The sequence below is a fragment of the Sitophilus oryzae genome, unplaced genomic scaffold (genome assembly GCF_002938485.1).
Source record: "Sitophilus oryzae breed Bouriz unplaced genomic scaffold, Soryzae_2.0 scaffold_1_pilon_pilon, whole genome shotgun sequence".
Classification (NCBI taxonomy): Eukaryota; Metazoa; Arthropoda; class Insecta; order Coleoptera; family Curculionidae; genus Sitophilus; species Sitophilus oryzae.
The window spans coordinates 557202-579707 of NW_022146725.1; the positions used below are offsets into that span (position 1 = coordinate 557202).

At 32.3% G+C, this 22506-nt stretch overlaps 1 protein-coding gene across 1 annotated transcript in view; it reads right to left on the reverse strand.

The window, feature by feature from the left end:
• Positions 1-1742: 1742 nt before the first annotated feature.
• Positions 1743-22506, reverse strand: part of LOC115883821 (major facilitator superfamily domain-containing protein 6) — a 37518-nt gene continuing 16754 nt past the window's right edge. Inside the window, exons 5-10 of the mRNA XM_030902223.1 lie at positions 18953-19076; positions 18705-18892; positions 18185-18646; positions 14027-14198; positions 2370-2469; positions 1743-2248 (exon numbers count right to left, since the gene is read on the reverse strand). Of these exons, the coding sequence (XP_030758083.1) occupies positions 2224-2248; positions 2370-2469; positions 14027-14198; positions 18185-18646; positions 18705-18892; positions 18953-19076 (1071 nt within the window). The 3' untranslated portion in view covers positions 1743-2223. The remainder of the gene's footprint in view (positions 2249-2369; positions 2470-14026; positions 14199-18184; positions 18647-18704; positions 18893-18952; positions 19077-22506) is intronic.

Consider the following 22506-nt stretch of genomic DNA (forward strand, 5'->3'; position numbering starts at 1 on the left):
TGTTTTGGTGTATTGTGGTGATTTAGTGTTTTTATTTTGCAATGTAGAAAAATTTGCGGTGAACAGTTCTAAAAATATTTCTAAAATATACAGGAAATTTTAAAAGAAAATGCATGATTTTCAACGTCTTTTTTGCGAAAAAAAACCTCATAGACCTTGGGGTCGAAATATGCCACCCCTAAAAATATTTATACTAATTTAAGACTCGCTCTGTATAACTTGGAAGTTATAGTTGGATTTTAGTTTTAAGACTATGAGTTTTGAAATATTTTCTTTTTTTATTAATTAAATAACACATTTGATTATTTTTCGCCATGTACCCAAAGTCAATAATTATCCTTATTTCAAAATGTGCACATTAGTCACACACACATGATAACAGACTAAAAGCCGACTATATAGTTACTAAAACCCGTCTTATATCTATAATCCCAATAAAATATCTAATTTAAGTACAAGGGAATTTAAAAAAATCGAGAACACATTAATATATTAATCTGTTAAAATCTGATATTAACTTAATATGTATTCTATATCTTAAGATTTTTATATTAAATCTGGTCTGTATTGAAAGTCCTGTTACAAAAACTAAGCTATCCAGTGTATTATTCAGAATGTAGATGTTTGTGGAAATTATATTCATTGATAGTACAATGTGACAAAAAAAACTTTATAATCAGAAATAAGTGCTTTGCATGGTGACATATGACACATTTCATGACAAATTACATTAGAAAATTTTATGTCATATAAAAATCCGCTAGATCATAAAACTTCTTGATCGCTCAATATATGCCTATTTCTTGACCAAAGGCTTATTAAACTATTATTTTTTGTTTCACAAAAATTCTACTCAATTTTTACATAAAGAACAACTTAAAATTTCCATTTCTAAATTAACATTTCAATATAAAGATGTGTTCAAAATATTAAATCAAATTTGTTCAAAAAACCTCTTAAAAAATAAATTTTTATATAATTTAAATTAAAAAGAGGTTATTGCATATTGATTTGAATTTTACCCCTGTAGGTTGCCCGTAATACTGTTCGGCAATGACAGTTAACCATGGATTTATTTTAAACGTTAAGGGTGTATTCCGTTGCTTACCTTGGTTATCGTTTTATGTTCCGTTTCTATCGGTTTCCTGAAAGTTTTCTTATTACGGAACACGGTTCCTGAAAAATTCGGTTATAACTGTCACCAAACTAACCAGCGCGAGAAGGATGTTTTTTTTTGGTTTTGTTTGTCAATCAATGTCATTTATGTGACAGAAATCAAGCAAATATTGGAAGTTCGAGTGAAATTCTCATTTAATTTCTAAAATTTGTAATAATATTTTGTATTTACATCTAAAAACAATGGCGGTAGGCAGTAAAGGTAAATAAATTTCAATAACTAAACATAATTAGTTTTTAGGACCATTTAAACTTATCATGCAGCCATTGTTTCTTAAAGTCAGGAACATTTAAAGAAAACATGAAAAACAAGACAAGTAATCGTGAATCTTTTGTAGATTTGTTTATTTATTATTGATCTGTTTTAATATTGGACCTGCAAATCTTCACTTGAGCTGTCTAACGAGTGGAACAGTTTATTAATAAAGCACTTTTCAGTATTAAACTCCATTGAAAAGAAGAAGCAAACGTAAAAGCAGAGAATAGGTACATTAAAAATGCATAAAATATAAATTTTATAATAGAGGTATTGAAATTTAGGAAACGTCAACATTTGACGTTTCCAGTATTTTACCAAACCTTTCTGTATCAAACCGATGTTTTTCAGGAACCGCTCTTTACCATAGTTTACCGGTCTGGTTCGCATAGTTTTGCAACGGAACACAGCCTAAGTTTGAAAGTACTTTATTACAAAAAAAAATAGTAAATGAAAAAAAATGTTGTGAAACGTTAAATCCTGGACGACAGAACTCACTGTCATGGTATACTTGATATTTATATTAATTTCTATAATCTTCTTTATTTTTTTAGGTTTAAAATGAAGAATAAAGTGAAGAAATTTCTCCGGTGATAACGATAATATAAATATGTAGTAATAAATATTTGATTATTTTTTTCTTTTATTTAAAAACCTTTACTACGCCATTCATAGTAAAAAGTTTACGAATGAGATTCCTTGTGTTAAACACATTATTTAGCCAACTACAATAATTATAAATCCCGTAATAAACAGAGAGACTTTGCCACAATAAAGTAAACGGAAACGATTTAGATTAGAATGGTATGTGCCCACCTAAAAACAATTAAAAGGATTAGATGTTTATCACACAGCCCATGGTAACGTCAAGTACGCTATAAAATCGCTGATAAGAATAAATAACGAAAAAAGTCGGTTAGATATAAAAAATCGTTACTTTTTGATTAACGCATCTTCTACAGATGTCAGTTTTTGATGATCTTCGAGTCGTATCTTCTGGAATGAGTCTTTTCTGGCCACTATAGGCAGGGTGGTATCTGAAATAAGAAACAATAAATTATTAGCACACCTATGGAGTAGTGATGGGCATTACGATTCTTTTTAGTGAATCGAATCACACGATTCAATTTCTCATATTGAATCAACTCCTACGATTCGTTCATTTGAACGAACCACATGCACAATTTACGTTTCATAAAAACAAGAATCGTAACTGGCATTACCGGCGATAATTTAGTAGGACAATTACGTAAGGGACCAGAAAAAGAAATATACAGTTCTTTCATTTGTTTTTCAACACTTTATGACACTGGCGTAATTCCGCATATAATTTTACAAAAAAAATGACAGCGATCTTCATTTTATAACCATCGCTGACGCCGCTTTTTATCACATTGAGCAGAGGCCAACTATATTTATTTGGAGCATAAAAACACGATTTCGTCTTTTACCCCGACGTTTAATAGTTGGTAATATTATTTTAACAAAAATATTTACGTGAAATTTAAATACCTTACAGATACTCCCGTACTAAGCACAGTATAAATTAGTTTTTTCTAGTAAACAACTTTCTTATCGTTTGTATTTTACGCCCATGATATTTTTTAGGGCTTTTGTTCAAGTTTAAATATTGGTGCCAGCATTAATTTATGCCTATAACACCGCCGGCGCCGTAGCAACGAACGATCGCATTGTGATCCGATTCAATTCTCACGATTCTTTTTTACAGCTAATCGTTCAAATCTTATGGATCCGTGCGGGCCACGATTCAATTGAACGAACCGTATTGTAACCAATGAATCGATTCTCCCGACTCTTTGAACGCACGATCGCATTGTGATCCGATTCAATTATCACGATTCTTTTTTACGGCTCATCGTTCAAATCTTATGGATCCGTGCTTGCCACAATCCAGTTGAATGAACCTGATTGCAAGCAATGAATCGAATCTCACGATTCGTTTTTAACACTCTTTCAAATGAACGAATCCAATCTTTGCCCACCTCTACTAAGGAGTAGCTACTTCTATAATATGTATTTGTTATCAATGAATAAAGTTTATAGAGTTGCAATATTCTTTCGAGTTAGTTATGTATTTGATAATTATAATAGTTCTCAAGTCACCTGAATAGCGTAATTTTCTTAATCAATTCTTTTTTACGACTCCATCATTAATTTTTATTTTATATAGAAGTATGTACTAATGTTCTACATATTGATTGTAACAAGAACAAAGATTAAACAAAGTTGTTTGCCAGACCAAATAACCGACAGACCTAGATTAGGAACTTGGACCCGCACTGAATCGACTCGGACCGGTCGACTCGACTAAGAGATCGGTAAGTTTTGGTTTTATATAGTATACATAGAAATAGCATTTACTTCTATGTATACTATTATGCTTACATTATGCATGTTTACATTTATTTCTATAACCAAACCAAATCCAAACTACATGTGCCGATAGCTCTTAGTCCAGTCGACAGGTCCGAGTCGATTCGGCGAGGATCCTTTAGGCTGACGTTCTGGTTTAATTATACCGTATGATCAAAAAAAAAAACGGCGTCCAGTTGGCTGCGATCTTCATTTCATAGCCATCGTTGACACCATCGTGGTTCACCTATAACTTTTTTATTTTTTCAGATAAAAAAACGAGATTTGGTATGTCAGTATATGACATAAATTAGGATTGACTGAGGTATACAATTGTTTCTGGTCACTTCCTGTTTCACCGAAAATGACTACAACTTTTGATTTTTAAATGGCACCCTAGGTATTTTTTTACTTTATTCGATAGAAAATGGCATTCTGAATAGAATGACATATCATATGTCAACTTTTAACATTCTCGCTTAATAAAAAATCGTATTTTAAAATTCAATCTAGAGTGCCATGGCTATGTTAAAAACACTAATTCTTAATCAAGGAGCCTTGAAAAAATAGATTTGATCGTCAAATGTTTTTAGTGCCTTGTCCTGGCCAGTTAGAAAATGCTCAAATCGTATTTTTAATCATATCTCAATTTTTTCAAATGGAACGAGGGTGGCTCGTTAGCATATTTGGAAAAAAACATTTTTTTACTAATAATTTGATACCACACACTTGGTATTTCAAGTCAAATTTTCGTTCCGAACCGCAAGTTATAATTTCAAATAAACCGTATGCGAAAATGTCAAAAGTTGACATATGATATGTCATTCTATTCAGAGTGTTATTTTCTATCGAATAAAGTAAAAAAATTCCGAGGGCGCCATTTAAAAATCAAAAGTTGTAGTCATTTCCGGTGAAACAGGAAGTGACCGAAAACAATTGAATACGTCAATCAATCCTAATTTATGTCATATACTAACATACCAAATTTCGTTTTTTATATGAAAAAATAAAAAAGTTATAGGGGGGTGAACTACTTTTGAGACGCACCCAGTATACTAGGCCTGGTCACTTCATCTGCGCGGTGTGCATTTTAATGCATGCGACAGAAATAAACATAAATGACCGGTTGATAGACAGAGAGACAACTGTGATACACAACTGTTACTGTGATATATGGTTTCGTTGGACAGACTGATACCCTATCAGCAACAAAGAGTGTTAGTCGGTATTTAGTGTCTAGGGCCCGTATTTATAGTTGCATCTCGAGACGCCAAGACGGTCTTGGGCTCTCGAGAGCGGAATCCACAGAATACACGAGCAAACGTCATTTTGGAGATTGCGATTTTCATTTTGGAGATTGTCATTTTGGATAGTTTATGTGATCTGTAGATAGTTTCTTAACCGCACTTTTTTTGTAAACAAAGTAAATCCCTTGTAAATCCGTTTTGCGTTTTGTCTGATTAAACAGTTTTGAATATGTTAGAAGAGTTTGAGGATATTTTTGGACCACGTGGAAGAAGAAAATCTTCTTCGAGTTCCAAAAAGATATATACGGGATGCAGGAAATCCAAAAGAAATGTTTAGCGAGGGGGATTTATGCCGATATAGGTTTAACAAGGCTACAATTACAGAAACTATTTTACTTCTTATAAATCGAAGACTTGCAAAAACCTACCAATCGTGGTTTACTCATTCTTCCCGTTATTCAATTACTAATTTGTTTACAGTTTTATGCGACTTGTAATTTTCAGATGGTAAATGGAGACTTGTGTGGTGTTAGCCAACCTACAATAAGCCAGATAGTCAAGAATAATGCAATAATGTGGAAGTATTTCAAAATTGCAAAAGTTTTTTTAGTCTAAATGTTCAGGTCCCAAAAGGGAAATTATGGATATTATAGTTGGATATCCAGGGTCAAGTCATGATAGTGTTATATTCGATCCAAGTAATTTAAGAATGCTAATGGAAAGGAGTGATATTCCTGGTTTACTTCTTGGAGACAATGCATATAGATGTAGGCCATCTCTATTGACTCCTGTTCTACAGCTAGGTAATCAACAAGAAACCAGGTATAACTCTGCCCATAGAAGAACGCAAAATGTTGAAAGGCTATTTGGGACTTAGAAAAAACGTCTTCCATGTCTCCGAGGTTTACAAAACAACTGTTGCTATTATTTGTGCAACAGTTGTTCTTCATAATATTGGTTCAAGGGAAAATTTAGATAATTTTGAAGATGCTAATTTACACATTCCAATTATAAATAAAAAGGAAGAGGGTTAGATTTTTGAAGAAATCTTATTCAACATTTTGCAAATTAATATATTTATTGTATTAATATATGTATATCTAGTAATTATGTAATATATTATATAATAATTTGATTTACTTTTCTATTAGTGTTAAGTTAGTATTTATATATTTACATGTAACATAATTGTAAGTAATTCCTTATATTAGTTATCTTAAAAATACTGTTTTTCTATACTTAAATAATATATGATTTCTTAGTAGTTTTACGCTCACTATGACCAGACAGCTAAGTGCTTGTTTTAACTGGTCACACAGAATTTTCCCACCAATACATTAAAACTAAAAAAAATGTCTTTATTTTCATCATGAATATTTACATAAATATCATATCACATAATACATAATATACAATATTGGATGTATACACTGTATAACCTATAATTTTCAAGATTTTATTGCTTGGTGTAAATTCTGCATTCTTATTGAGTTGACCACTCTATATAAAGTCGATACTCCATGTTTTATAGTTTTATTTCAAATAATATTTCACAATACACATTCTATGATTATTGCGTTTTTACTGCTTCCTTATTTCTTGTCATCTAGATGACATTCTTCTCTCTTCTTTTTTTGCTAGTCTGCTAGCCGATAAAATTTTTTTATACTTCCTTTGTTCCATTTCTATTATGTTCTTTGACCTCTTCTCTCAATTTTTCAGATAATCGAGTACTTTTCATTCTCTACTGTCTATAACCTCACTTGTCCATTTTCAAATAAATCTTCAATCCTCAGAATATATCCATATAATAATTCAGGTGTTTTTTTCGCCAGTGAATTTATTCACAGATGTATTTATAGCTCTTTCTATATTCTTAATATATGTATCCCATTTGTTATCATCTGCACAAGCCGAAGCCAGTATCATTGGAATAATAATGCTGTTCAACCATTTATGGTTGTATCACGTAAATTCACTCAAATGTTCTGCTATTAAAATGGATACCCTCTTGATAATCTGGCTTATTGTAGGTTGGCTAACACCATGCAAATCTCCACTTACTATCTGAAAATTAGAAGTCGCATAAAATCGTAAACAAATTAATAATTGAATAACGGGGGGAATAGGTAAACCACGATTGGTAGGTTTTTGCAAGTCTTCAATTACAAGAGGTAAAATAGTTTCTGTAATTGTAGCCTTGCTAAACCTATATTGGTATTTAAATTCCCCCTCGCTAAACATTTCTATTGGATTTCCTGCATCCCTTATATATCGTTTTGCAACTCGAAGACGATTTTCTTCTTCCACATGGTCCAAAATATCCTCAAACTCATCTAGCATATTCAAAACTGTTTAATCAGACAAAACGGATTTACAAGGGATTTATTTTGTTTACTAAAAAAGTTAGGTTAAAAAGAAACTATCCACAGATCACATAAACTATCCAAAATGAAAATCGCAATCTCCAAAATGACGTTTGCTCGTGTATTCTGTGGATTCCGCTCTCAAGAGCCCAAGACCGTCTTGGCGTCTCGAGACGCAACTATAAATACGGGCCTAGGAGTGGTCGGTATGTATGTGTCTAGGAGTGGAATCCCTATGGCGATCTTGTAGGTTGGAGAGAGAAAAATCCAAAGTGTTTATTAGATAATATCCACTTAATCCGGCACTTTTTTCTCGGGTCTTTTTTTATTTCATACATGTTCTCTCATTGTTCAGCACATCTTATTGTAAACATAAAATCTTCGTACACTAGGGTTGCCAACCGTCCTCTATTCCAGAGGACAGTCCTCTTTTTGATCTCACTGTCCTCTTTTCTCTTACGCATTGAAAAAGTCCTCTTTTTTACATACCAAACTCAAAATCTAAAAAATAGTCGTCTATCGCCACAATGCTTTAAAAAATTGTTAATCTGTGTTTTTCGCTACTCCGACTCGATTCCAGAGAGAAGAAAATGAAGAAATATTTATGAACAAGAAATTTGTGGAAGTGATAAACATGTTTAACTATTTTATGTTTATTTACTGTTAGCTTATGTTTTGAAAAAAAAGTTTTGTTGAAATTGGTTTGTTTTATTTTAACAAGTTTTGAGTATAACATTTATAAGAAAGTAAGAAAGACAATCAATCGCATACCGTCGACAAAACTTGTTGGTAAATACTAGACATTTCGGCGAGGTTTCAAAAAATATTTCGCCTGTGCTTCTTTTTTACCCTCTCCTCTATTTTTTATTTTGAAAGTTGGCAACCCTATCGCACACACACGAAAATCGGCACCCAATGTCAGGTGTTGCCGACCGTGTATGTATTTCATGAATTTAACGCTATATTTAGTTTTTTGAATACGATATTTGCAATGTAGCTTTATCTATTTCACGGACAAAACTTCCAATGGTATTATTCCAGAGTGCTGTGTCTTTTAGTATATTTAATTCAAAGCAAAAACGGATTTAAAATAAAAAAAGTATGGTAAGACAATGCGACTTAAAAGTCTAAACTTATTTTACCAACGAATCTGTATTAACTTAGTAAAGTTCACTTGTCCACCTATTTTTTTGTCAATTTTATAATATGACTAGGATTTTATACACTCGTACCAGAAAAAAAATATTAAGTAAAGATGGTATAATAATTTTAGATTTTCATAGCTAATTCTAGAGTTGATATTATATACACACTCGTACCTCGTACCATCAGTAATAGAATAAGAAAAACAGCTTTATATACCTCAGTTTTATTAATTTCTTGATTTTCAATCATATTCCAATAGAAGTGGACCTACAATCAAGTATATATTTTAATAGTGTGAATTTAAAACAATTATTATTTGTCTATAAGTGTTACAAGTCTCCTACAGTAGTAGGATCACTCAGGGATTTCTGAAAGATATAGTAAAAACGGATTTAAATTCAAAAAAATTGCTTGTTAATAATGAACGTAAAAGTTTATTTTCTAAGCGTGTAAAATATGCATAGAATTTTTATTTCATGTTTTTACTTTTTTACCCCTTATATTTAGCATACAAAATAGAAATTTCTTTACCTATATTTGATGTTCTTTTTTTTTATTTTAGCCTTGCCTATCTCATAATTAGATTAGAATTTTATGTATCGCTCAGTGCAAATTATTGAGTATACAGGGTGTCTCAGATTTTAATCGGGAAAATTTAATAGACGATAGAACTTGCAAAAATAAAACAAAAAGTTCATATCAACTTGTAAGATTTAAAGCTTCCTTTTCGAGATACAGGGTGTTAAAGTTACTTAAAAAGAAAAAAAATTAAGATATTTAAAAAACTATTTCATCGATTTTGATATACTCGTAACTTGACCCGTTTATAATACTTACTATGGGACTTAATTTAATGTAATTAGATTTAAGTTTAATGGCCAGGGGCGGCGGTGGGGCATCACTGTTAAATTATTTTAAAGGAAAAATAGGCATGCCAGTGCTTTTTTAGAAATTTAATATTATTTTTGGATTTAGTAATTAAAAATATTATTTTTTTGTCTCCTAACTTTTTTGTCTATCTTGCTTACTTTTTGCGAAAAAAAATAAATTCTAACTGGTAATTAATATTATAATTGGTATTTTAATGATACCCTGTATCTCGAAAAGGAAACTTTAAATCTTATAAGTTGATATGAATTTTTTGTTTTATTTTTGCAAGTTCTATCGTCTATTAAATTTTCTCGATTAAAATCTGAGACACCCTGTATATGCTTTAATAATTATAAATTTTCATGTTAAAATCGATTTAAATTATCATATTCTTGAGAAATCTGATCATATCAGACAACCAGATATACATTAGTAAATGAATGAGAAAAAATATCTGTTCTATGTAGTATTCTTGATTTATTAAATTCCCAGTCTTCATTAATATGCAAATTGAAGTGAAACCACAAACAAGTATATTTTTATTACTGTAAATCTAAAATCACATTTACTTACTATTTGATATTTTAATGCTCGTCTTAAAAATGAAAACATTACATTTGATTTCAATGTGTTGTAAAACAACATTTTATTTGATATTTTTAAACAACTTAAACAATCACATGAAACAAACAGTTATATTTTAATTTGCATTTTGTATTATCTTGTTATCTGAATGGCATGAAATTAGATTGTCCAAATAAATGACCTTTTTTATGTGTTAATTATAAATGTCACACAATAACACTTATTGTTATTATGCTTTTATACGATATGGAAGTAAAATTATACAAGATGTTAACTAATAAGAGCTAAAATAAATTAATTTTTTAAATATACAGGGTGTCCCAATATTCCGTGAACATAGAACTAACTACTGCGTATTTTTGGAATCAAAATAAGTTTCTTGGACACAATTTACCTCAACACAAAAAATGCTTCGTTTGTCCAAACATGTTCGTTGCATCAAACTTAGGCAAACAGGACAAAAAAATAAATACATTTTTTAAGAACCGATACTCCGATTTGAATAAGATTTGGAGTGCCTATGTTTTGCTAAGCGCTCTATCATTTGACTTAAAGATAAAAACAATTAGTTTTGAATCAAAATAAGTTAATTGGTCACAACTTACCTCTATACGAAAGTACCGTATGATCGAATAAAAACGGCGTCAACGATGGCTATGAAATGACGATCGATGACATTTCCCATATAATCTATACTAATACCGTGCTGGCAACTGTTACTTTTGGGTCGGCATTTACATGTGTGGAAGTAAATCGCATAGGGATCTCATTAAGCCGGAGTGAGAGAAATGCGACCGACCGACGCGACGCGCGACGGTTTGCTGTTGCGGCGTTGCCGATACACCTTTCCCTATGAAGTAAAGTAAAATCACGATCGCAAACCGCTTATTTTTAAAAGACTTTTTTTCAAGAGATAACTAAATAAAATCATTAGACATGTTTCTGAGCATCTGAAATGGAATTATAAGGATATCGTTAGGGTGTCATTTTTTTTATAACGAGAAAACGTCAGTAATCGCGATCATTTAAAAACTCAACTTCTTAACACATAACAGGCCATAACTCAAGAACCACTTTAGATATTGAAACTTTTTTTTATTTTCAAGATCGGATATTTTACAATATGTTTACATAAGAAAAATTCGATAAGGTTGTTTTTTCCATTCAAAAATTGTAAACAATCCATCCATTTACTTTTAGAGCATAGCAATTTTCAGCAATCGTGTAATTTTTTTATTGATAAAGATTTTCACATACTGTCTACAAAGAAAATACAGCAGAAATATTAACAAAGTTCTTGAAAAAACTACAATCTATTATATCTAATAGATTTCGAGATATAGATTTTTGAATTCAGAGTTCTAACAGCGTGACCACTATCGAACACCCAGTCAATTCCACTTATTTTTACCAAAAATGCAAGTGTTTCTAGCTTGCACTTAAAAAATTCAAGCTATAGGGAAAATTACAACGACTCGTTAATAAATAAACAAATTAAGTATCACGAGACGTAATTAAATCGTGAAGCTGAACGCATGACGTACACCTTTCCCTAGAACTTTAAGTACTGACAGAGGTATTGATTGGGTCGACCGGTCAACTGCGACAAATCTGCTATATCCCCTTCCACGTCTCTTGGCGATGTGCACAGTTTCTCGGTTTATTTCATACGTTTGGCAATGTGTTTACTGTCCTTTCTTTGTTCAGTGCATTATAAACGCATTGTACTCTTCTTACATACGGAAATCTCGATCCAAGACTAACCTTTGCCAGCCCTTAGTATATAAAATCCTTAAGTGACTAACTCACTGATTAATCACGATCCTGCTCAAACCACTCAACGTAAGAAGCTCAATTTTGGCATACAGGTTGATTCTAGGGTGTAGAGGTTCGATAAGAACAGATTTTTCGAAATTCTAGTTCCAAGGGGGTGAAACCACCCCTCAAATATTACAACATTTTTTATTTAAAACCGGCAAGTTTCCGAAAAAACGCTTAATCACGTATATTTTATTTTGGTTTTTACATATTTTAAGATTTTTTAAAAATGTATACAGGGTGTTTCGAAAAATCTGGTCATTGATTAATCACGATCCCGCTTAAAGAGCTTCACGTAAAAAGATGATTTTAGGAAAACGGATTGACTTTAGCGTGTAGAGGTTCGATAAGAGGGGGTTCTTTTTTTCGAAACTCGAATTCTAAGGGGGTGAAACCACCCCTCAAATATTAGAATATTTTTTATTTAAAAACCGGTAAGTTTTTCGGAAAAACTCTTAAACACGTATATTTTATTTTGTTGTTTTACATATTTTAAGGTTTTTAAAAAAATTGTACAGGGTGTTTCATAAAATATGACCATTGAGTAATCACGATTCTGCTTAAACTGCTTGACGTTTAAAGCTGATTTTTGGCAAACGGATTGACTGTGAGGTGTAGAGGTTCGATAAAGAAGGGTTTCTCGAATCTCAAATTCCAAGAGGGTGAAGACGCCCCTCAAATATTACATTATTTGTTATTTCAAAAACGGTTAGTCTTTCGGGAAAACGCTTAGACATGCATAATTTATTTTGTTTTTTACATATTTTGAAATTTTTTAAAAAATCATACAGGGTGTTCCAAAAAGTTGAGTAATTGATTAACCACGATTCTGCTTAAACTGCTTGACGTAAAAAGCTTATTTTTGGCAAACGGATTTTTCGAAAGTCAAATTCCAACGAGATAAAACTACCCCTCAAATATTACCAAGTTATATAATAATATCGCCATATTGTTTTTTCTCATGCGGGACATAAATGTGAGAAAATTTTATCCAGTTTGTATGTTAATGGAAATTCTTGCTTTGCTTTATCATCACCATTACAAATGATTAATTCGACGCGCACGCTAGTTTTACAACAATCTTCATTTCATAGCCATCGCTGACGCCGTTTTTATTCGATCATACGGTACTTCGTTTGTCCGTTAGACGGCACCAATAAAAAAACCGAACGTTAATTAATTTAAAATTTATGAAGCTTATTATGAAATATCATTTGTGATACTAACATAAAATTATGTTTTCGCTAAATACATTATTAGCGCATCATAGATTTTATGCGCCTACATAGCTTGATGTAACAAGAGACATTTTTTGAAGTCAGATTTGGAAAAATATTTTTTTTCCTCAAAAAGGATGCGCGGTGGAGTTTTCTGGAAGAGACAAAAAATGTAGTAATTACTAGAAAGACCACTTAACAAAAAAATCGATCGTCAGTGCAGATGGAAAATATATCTACTAAAATTTATGGAGGTAGTTTTCACCCTTCCCGTACTTTTTCTTGTTTTTTTCTGTGAGCGTCAAATGTTCAAGCGTTTAGCAAAATATAGGCACCCCAAATTTCATTCAAATCGGAATATCGGTTCTTAAAAGATCTTAAAAATGTGTTTTTTTTTAAAGTTTGATGCTCTCTAACGGACAAACAAATCACTTTTGTATAGAGGTAAATTGTGTCAAATGAACTAATTTTGATTAAAAAATACGCAGTAGTTCTATGTCCACGGAATATTGGGCACCGTGTATAATGAGGCTCTGTTGTCCAAAAAGAGTCCTGTTAAATGTGGCGGTGTGATGCACCCCCAAAAGGTGTACACTAATGATTACAACCTAAACAGTGTCTTTTTGTAATATTCATGATAAAATTTGTTACTGATGAATGAGTTATTGATCAAAATATAACAGCATTTATTTACCCAAATAAAACTTTAATATTGTAACAAAGAAAATTACCATAACAATTATTTCTTATCATATGTGTCTACATACTACTAAACATTTGTTCTTTTTTTTTTTCTGTGCAATTTGTTATAACCACACAACATAAAAAGCAAATAACATTAATAAAAAACAAATCAACCAAATATTAGAATAATAATACTGCAACCAACATTTTAATCCTTCTCAACAGGTGCAAGAACACTCGATGACTCGGATTTGACCTTGTGATCCGTACTTACAACGTTTGCTTTACCTTTCGTTTGTAGTATAAGCCGTTGGGCGATCAAGTGAATCACACAAACAGCCAAGGTTCCAATGCCAAAGTACCGGAACGTCAATTGTCCACTTATGCGTGCTAACGATTGACCTGCCAAGAAACTCCCTAGAGATACACCTACTCCTTCAAATACGGCTCCTACCATACCCTGTTAAAAAATACAATTTCTGTTTGAAATACGCTTATGGACAAGATATTTCATCATTATGTGCATTAAACATTCAAACGCCCACTATAGTACTAGAGTACTAGCGTAGGTTGGCGTACTAATCCACTAATCCAAACCGAATAGTGTTATTTCATGTTTCGACGTCTAAATATGTCTCGGCTCAGGTAGAAGTCTTACGGCCGTATTCATAGTCGAGCGCCAGCCGCCCGCCGAAAAGAAGCTCGCCGAAGATTTCTCCGGCGAGCGCTTCAATATCGGGAGAGAAAAAAAGCTATTTCATAGTCGGCCGCCAGCGCACCGCTGGCTGGCGAAAATGACGGCGCGTCGCCAACAAAATTTCACTTCGGGTGGAGGGTTTTAACAACAGGGAACATGTTTTCTTCCTTGTTCTACACAAAATCGGTTATACAAACTTTAACATTCTCTAAATATTTAAACATTAATAATTTAAATATTTTATTGATATTGGGTAATTTAAATATTTTATTGATGTGTCCATTATTTTGTTATAATTCGTTTTAAAGTAATGAATAATATCTTCGTAATCCTTCACTTATAGTAAAAAGATTTACAATTTTTTATATACATATTTTTTTGGCTAGGTATATTTTTGGGTCATAATAAAAAGGATATTAAGTTAATAATTTACATAGGTCTGTTCGGTTTTATTTGAAAGTTTTATGGATTCGTTTTTATTACGTTTATAAATTTTTATAGACCTTAAGTAAGGGCATGCAAGGACATGCTCCAGTCGCCGGCCGAAAATCACCGGATGGGGTTTAAACTGCGCAAGTGTTCTTCACCCGGAGATCGACTATGAAACGGAAAAAAATCCAACCTCCCGCCGGCGAGAGAGCGGTTACTTTATATGACGGATGTGCGCACGCGTTACTCGGAAAGCTCTCGACTATGAAATATAAACGAAGAATTTCGGGAAAGCTACCGCCAGCGGGAGGCTGGCGGTCGACTGTGAATACGATTGTTAGAGCCAGGTGGATGACACTTCTTATGGGAGAACTGGCAATGGTTGAAAACTTGACTACAAGCGATTTTCTAGGAATCTTCCTTACCGATAAATTATTGACAAGAGTGACAGATAAAACCTTCATATTCTTTCAGTATAACAGTTCATCTCTTTTTCTTTTTAAAGTGTGCGTTGAAAGAAGACAAAAACAATTTTTGGTGACCCATAATTTGTTATTCGAACACCACTTTTCTCCTTGTCGGGTCGTTGACGCTGACTTGTCGCCATTTTATTTCTTTTGTTTACACGCTGCAGTTTGCTTTGATAAATTTAACACATAAATTATTTAGGCAAATATAGGTTTTTGATAAAACTCTTTGGACTAACGTGTAGGTGAGTGTTGATAAATAAGTTTTTTTTCATCTTAACATGCTCATTGTCATTCTCCTGATTTAGGTGACAGAAAAGGATCATCAAATCAAATTGAATTTTATATTTCTTCATCCCAGGACCGATGATACCTTCCTAAATATCAACGAGATGAGCCATCGGAAGAAAGGGACCATAGTACAAAACAGAAAGGTGATCTTTTTTCTTTCCACTTAGGATATTGAAATTATTATATACTGTAGTCGTGTTCGGTATTATGCTCTGAGAAATATAGATAAACAAAGAACAACAGATATAAAGCATCCCAGAGGAAAAGAGAGGCAATACCTGTACTCTCTCTCTGATATTTGTGAAAGTTACGGCAAAGTATTGTTGTATATGTCATCTTTTTAATCGACCTGAAAACTTCGAGCAAAAAGATGACACTTTCAACAATACTCTGACAGATATCAGAGACGATACAAGTTTTTCCTCTCTTTTCCCCTGGAATACTTTTAATTTATTATTCTTTGTTTATCTAGATTTCTAAGAGCACTATGAACGAACTCAGCTTGTATGTTTGAAATAATCGTCCAGTTGGCTTAAAAATGATGATCGATGACATTTCCTATATAATTTTACTTTCAAAATTATGATAGATATATCTTCATTTCTAAGCCATCTATGACGCCATTTTTTTCAGTTTTGTTATAATTAATTTTGTCTCTTGATCTACTTGTAACATTATTCTATTAATTTTATTAATTTATTTTGGTGAAATTCATTTCTGTTGTATATTTGATATTGATATTAAACATATTTTTAAAAAATGGTGTATTTTTTGTGTTTTTATCTATGTCATAATTAAAAATAAATGAAGAATTAAAAATTTTTATTTTTTTAAACTTCCCGCCATGCGTGACAATTTAGTCCGTAGTTCCTACAAGCGATATTGGGGGGCGCTAGTAGCAGTAGACTTGTCAACAGTGTCAAATTTAAACGTCAATTTCACTTTCCAATATTTAGCAAGGCGCTCGCACTTCTCCTTGTGTATGTGTTTTGTGGTTAGAGCTATGTCAGACACGACACCGATGTCCGCCACCGGTGATCAATTTTATAGTCTATTTCAAAATGGCTGATAACACAGCGAGAAGAGTTGGGGCCATAAAAGTTGGGCTACAACTTTTACAAATTCCAGCAGCCGACTTTTTAATTTAATAAAATAAATTGTTTTGCCCTTGAATGAGCCCACAATAGATAAGAGGAGCAAAAAACGTGGGATCTTGACAATCTCCTCTTGGAGGAGACAGTACAATCTCTGCTAATTTCAGTTGGAAATTCTGACGACTCTGACTTCACTGAGGATTATTTATAATTACATATTATGTATTTTCAATTATTATAAATACTTAACATTAATTGAAATGTTTTGCTAAACGTGTCACAGTGTTTTTTGTAGTTATGTTATTTATGGTTTGTAACGTGTTACGTTCATTTAACAATAAAAATTTTAGATTTCTTCACTAATATATACGATAATTGAGTGTATTCTCATAATCCAATGTTACTAAAAATGCCAATAACGGGTAAATAAATATTTGTTTTGCCATAATCATATTATTTTATGTTGTGTAACAAAAAATGAGGCGACCATTTTATTTTTATCACAACTCCGCGAGTTTTTGAGCTATGAACTTTTTAAAAAAGGCATTTAAAAGGTCTTTTCAAGCACTTTCAAAATGGTCATATTCATTTTCTTCGAAAATTGTGTTCTTTCGCCATTATTGTACGGTAAAAAATTGCAATTTAGTTTTCGAAAAATAAGAAATCAACTTTACATAGTGATAACTCGGCTATTATTACACCTACGGTAATCAACAAAAAATGAATCGTTTAGTTATTTCAAAAGCTTAATTTTTGCTTTATACGAGTTTTGCGATAAAACACAAGGTTTTCGAGTTATTTATAAAAAATGGCAGAAAAATATGCAGTTTTTAGATGAAAAAACAACATTTTCAATCCTAAATAACTAGGAAAATATTCATTTTCTGAAGTTATAGAACATGTTTTGCTTAGAATTCATCCCTTTATTGATTTTTGCAATTAAAATGGGTGATTTATTTTTCACCTCCCAGAAGGGGTGGCACTTACCCCCAGGGTGAAAGCACACACCGCTACTATGTAACTTTTGTTTCTTACATATATCTCTATTCACGTTAAAATTTCACGCCAATAGGTGCAGGTGTTCAGAATTCGGACCCAAAAACCCTCGCTTACTGGCTACTACTGATTCTAGGATAATGAAAATTGAGGAATAAAGAAAATTAGAAATTAAAGAAAATATATCTAAAACGCTATAAAATATTAAAAACACAAAAAAAATGAATGCAAATGAATGGTTTGTATACGGTTTGTATGCCTCCTAGTGAAAATGGCGGATCTGTCAAAGTCACGTTTTCTGGAATGGTCTATTCCATCAGAGAAATATATTAATTTTGATGTATTTATATAAGTACCTCAAAAACATAGTTTTTGTAGTTCAATGCTAACAGGGTTATTATTTAAAAAAGTAGCAACCGGCAATATCCTTCAAATAAAAAAATAACCTAAAATAAAATTAAATCAAACTTACTTGCATAGTAGCTTCAGTTCCAGGTGGCGCCACAATACTAGCATACGACGCCATACAAGCGTAAAACAGACCAAAGGTGATTCCGTTACTGAACTCCACCGGTATAAAATACCACGGATTTTCAATAACAGAGTACAAAATAAATCGAATCCCTAATGCGACCAATACTACTGACATGGCATTGATGTGGCCAATCTTTTTAAGAATCTTTCCAGATAAGAAGAAAAATGGAAGCTCTCCCCCTAAGCACTGCACTCCCATGATCACGCCTTGGATTGTCTTGACATTGCCGATACCTAAGGCGTTAGCTTGGTCTTCCACTAACCACAAAAGGAAGTTCCACATGAGACCGGTACACATGCCTACGCAAATGCACCATAACAGGAACACGACGATTCTAACGTCTACCAATAATTTTCCGACATCTTTAAGAATGCTCGTTGACATTTTCGTTTGTTGATACTAGAATTAAAAATATATAAGTGTGGATGTAAATTGAGCTATTCAAGAGACAATTTACCTTCAAGAACATGGACGTGAAAAAGTCTAAAACTAAAAATCCAGCTGCCATATAAAAACAAACGGTATAATCAGTCTCAGCCTTGTCTTTGCTCATTATATCCACAATAATACCGGCAATAGATGAAAGAATACCCCATCCTAAGGCGCCGTACATTCGTTGGTATCCATATCTGTTGGGTTTATCACCTGTAAAAATATATTCGTTCTTAAAAATTATGTATAATTTGTTAATCTTGAACGTCACACCTAATAGCTCGAAGCAGATTGCGTCGCCAATACTAACTGTTACAGCTTGTCCTAACCAACAAATTATCATCAAAATGAGGAAGACCCAAAATTGATACATTCCATACACATCGGAGTCCTTTATCTATTTATATAATATGTGTATAAGTTTTAAGTGAATCAATAGTCTAGTAAATAAAGGTTGAAGCGTTTTAGACGGATTGTGTACCTTTTGGGGAGTATTATTAGGGGAAAAACACTGTGCTCGCAAATATACAATTTACAAAAAATTTCTTGAAAAAAAAATGAACCTTAGGTAATTATCTACAAAAATGGTCCTTATCATTTTTTATGTAGAATTAGTAGTTTTCGAGATATTCCGTCTCGAAGATCCCTAAATTTTCTCTCCAAGTCTTAACGCTCTGGAGATTTCATAAGCGTATCATTGGTTGATAGGACAAATTGTTCAATAACTCGGCTAAAATTTTATATTTTTTGATGATTCAAAGTTCATTTAAAAGATAGAATCAACAGCTATCACATTTTGGAACTTGTTTGAATTTTATTGTCATATTTTATGATAATAAAAAAACCGGGCAAACCATTCCTTGGCCCAAAAATTTTCATATTTTTATAAACTTATTTATACTAAGGGCTGGCAAAAGTTAGTCTTGGGTCGAGATTTCCGTATGTAAGAAGAGTACAATGCGTTTATAATGTACTGAACAAAGAGAGGACAGTAAACACGTTGCAAAACATATGAAATAAACCAAGAAACTGTGCACATCGCTAAGAGACGTGGAAGGGGATATGGCAGATTTGACTTGTGTCTAGCCCTAGCAGGCAACTATTAGGCCCGACCAATCACGTTAGATTTTTTGACAAACACAAATGAATTAACACACTTCATAACTTCAATAACCACGCTAACCAACCTGATTGGTCAAGCTTAAAAGTTGACTGCTAGGGCTAGACACTTCTGCAGATATGTCGCAGTTGACCGGTCGACCCAATCAATACCTCTGTCAGTACTTAAAGTTCTAGGGAAAGGTGTACGTCATGCGTTCAGCTTCACGATTTAATTACGTCTCGTGATACTTAATTTGTCCATTTACTAATGAATCGTTGTAATTTTCCCTACAGCTTGAATTTTTTTAACTGCAAGCTAGAAACACTTGCATATTTGGTAAAAATAAGTGGAATTGAGTGGGTGTTCGATAGTGGTCGCGCAATTAGAACTCTGAATTCAAAAATCGATATCTCGAAATCTATTAGAAATAATAAATTGTAGTTTTTTCAAGAACTTTGTTAATATTTCTGCTGTATTTTCTTTGTAGACAGTATGTGAAATTCTTTATCAATAAAAAAATTACACGATTGCTGAAAATTGCTATGCTATAAAAGTAAATGGATGGATTGTTTACAATTTTTGAATGGAAAAAACAACCTCATCGAATTTTTCTTATGTAAAAATATTGTAAAATATCCGATCTTGAAAATAAAAAAAAAATATCAATATCTAAAGTGATTCTTGAGTTATGGCCTGTTATGTGTTAAAAAGTTAAGTTTTTAAATTATCGCGATTCCTAACGTTTTCTCGTTATAAAAAAAATGACACCTTAACGATATCCTTATAATTCCATTTCAGATGCTCAGAAACATGTCTAATGATTTTATCTAGTTATCTCTTGAAAAAAAAAGTCTTTTAAAAATAAGCGGTTTGCGATCTTGATTTTACTTTACTTGATAGGGAAAGGCGTATCGGCAACGCCGCAACAGCACACCGTCGCGCGTCGCACGCTGTGCGTGAATTTACTTCCCATGCTCCCCATGCAATTTACTTCCACACATGTAAATGCCGACCCAAAAGTAACAGTTGCCAGCACGGTATTTTCACTAATAATTGCTTATTTGTCCAGATTTTTGTGCAGGTGTCATATATCACAAGCATTGTCATACAGAATTTCATAGGTCATGTACCACAGCCCCTAGACTACAGGAAAAAATAACTAGAAGGATATCTCTCATCGTTGCTAAGGCGAGGCCGCCAGGACCTTGAGTCGCCCGTTCCTCCGAGTTTTCACCGAAATTCGCCAGTGGAGCAGCGACGGGGATGATTAGACCGCCGAGAAAAGCATTTTAAGCTTTAAAGGTTTACATTAAAAAATAATGTACATATTCTTATCATTTTAATAAAATTATTTTACATATACCTTAAAATCTAAGCTTAAAATCGATAAACAGGAAGTTCAGAGCGACAGAGATCTATAAATTAATAATTTCAATAATTTTTTTTGATTAACATTGTTTTGACAACGAAATGCTATATCATACAATTCTAGAATAATCCGGGCTATCAAGACTGCCACTAAACAATCCGGAATTTAACCATAATTTTTTTATTGCAAATAATTAATCTTCATACAATTTTATGACACCCGTATTTTTTTTATTTTACTTCAATTTCATCCCAATTTTTTAAAAAAAATAATCAATATTAAGAATTTCAAATTTACACTTTTGCAATCTCTGACGTCACCTATTAAAAGTGTCACGGTTTCCCACCAGGTACAAAGGTAAATAAAAACCATTTTTCTAAATGTATTTTAAAGTAGATATAAAAGTAATTGTAAAATAAAACTTAAGGAACTTACGTTAAAATTATCTTCACAGCAAGATCTCGTATTTTTGCTGACATATTTTGTTGTCTTGCCGCTTCAAACCACGCTCTTCGACGGCTTCCATCCAAAGAAACAATTAACTTAGTTAACTGTTTAAACTTTAGTTAACAGTAAAACTTTTTCTGGAGAGCCTTCAGAGTTATTTAGACAGCCCTTCACAAAGCAAACTTTAACACACTTCATTACAAAAATAATATTGATGGTACAATAAAACAAAATTGAAAACTCAAAGTATTTAACGCCAAACGCAAAATCCACAAAATACAAATCTAACCTCGAACCCTCGAAGGCCTCGAACAATTTTGGTAGTGTTTAGTGCTTCGATAAAAATGGCAGTTACCTGTTAATTATAAAAATTTAAGTTTTAATTTCTAGTAGCAAAAAATATAAAAGTAAATTTAATATTGGGGTAAGAAAGAATAATCCCCCATAAAAACGTATTTTTTAACGATCTTAATAAAAATAGAAAAATCTAACGTGATTTTAAGATATATGGTGTAAATACGGTAGCAGAGAACTAGACACGCCATAATATTATTCTTCAGAGGCTCGCGCCCTCTGTCAACTATTCAGTCAAATACAGATTGGTGACGTCACAATTTTCTACGCGTTATTTCAAACCAGTGAAATATGTATTAAATTTGATTTATTATTTATTCCTTAATTGTAACTTCGTTGCATTTATTTTTGAATTGAGGGAGTACTTTTTAATCATTTCAATTGAATTTTATATTAAAAATAACAAAAATTTACTATGGTTAAACACCGGATTTAAAAATATGTAGGTTGCATTTTCGAACTTAAATCAGCTTAAACGTTTCAAAACAGAACTTGCAATGAAGTGAAATTAAATAACGAGATTACTCATACAAACATTTTTTATCCACAAAATAA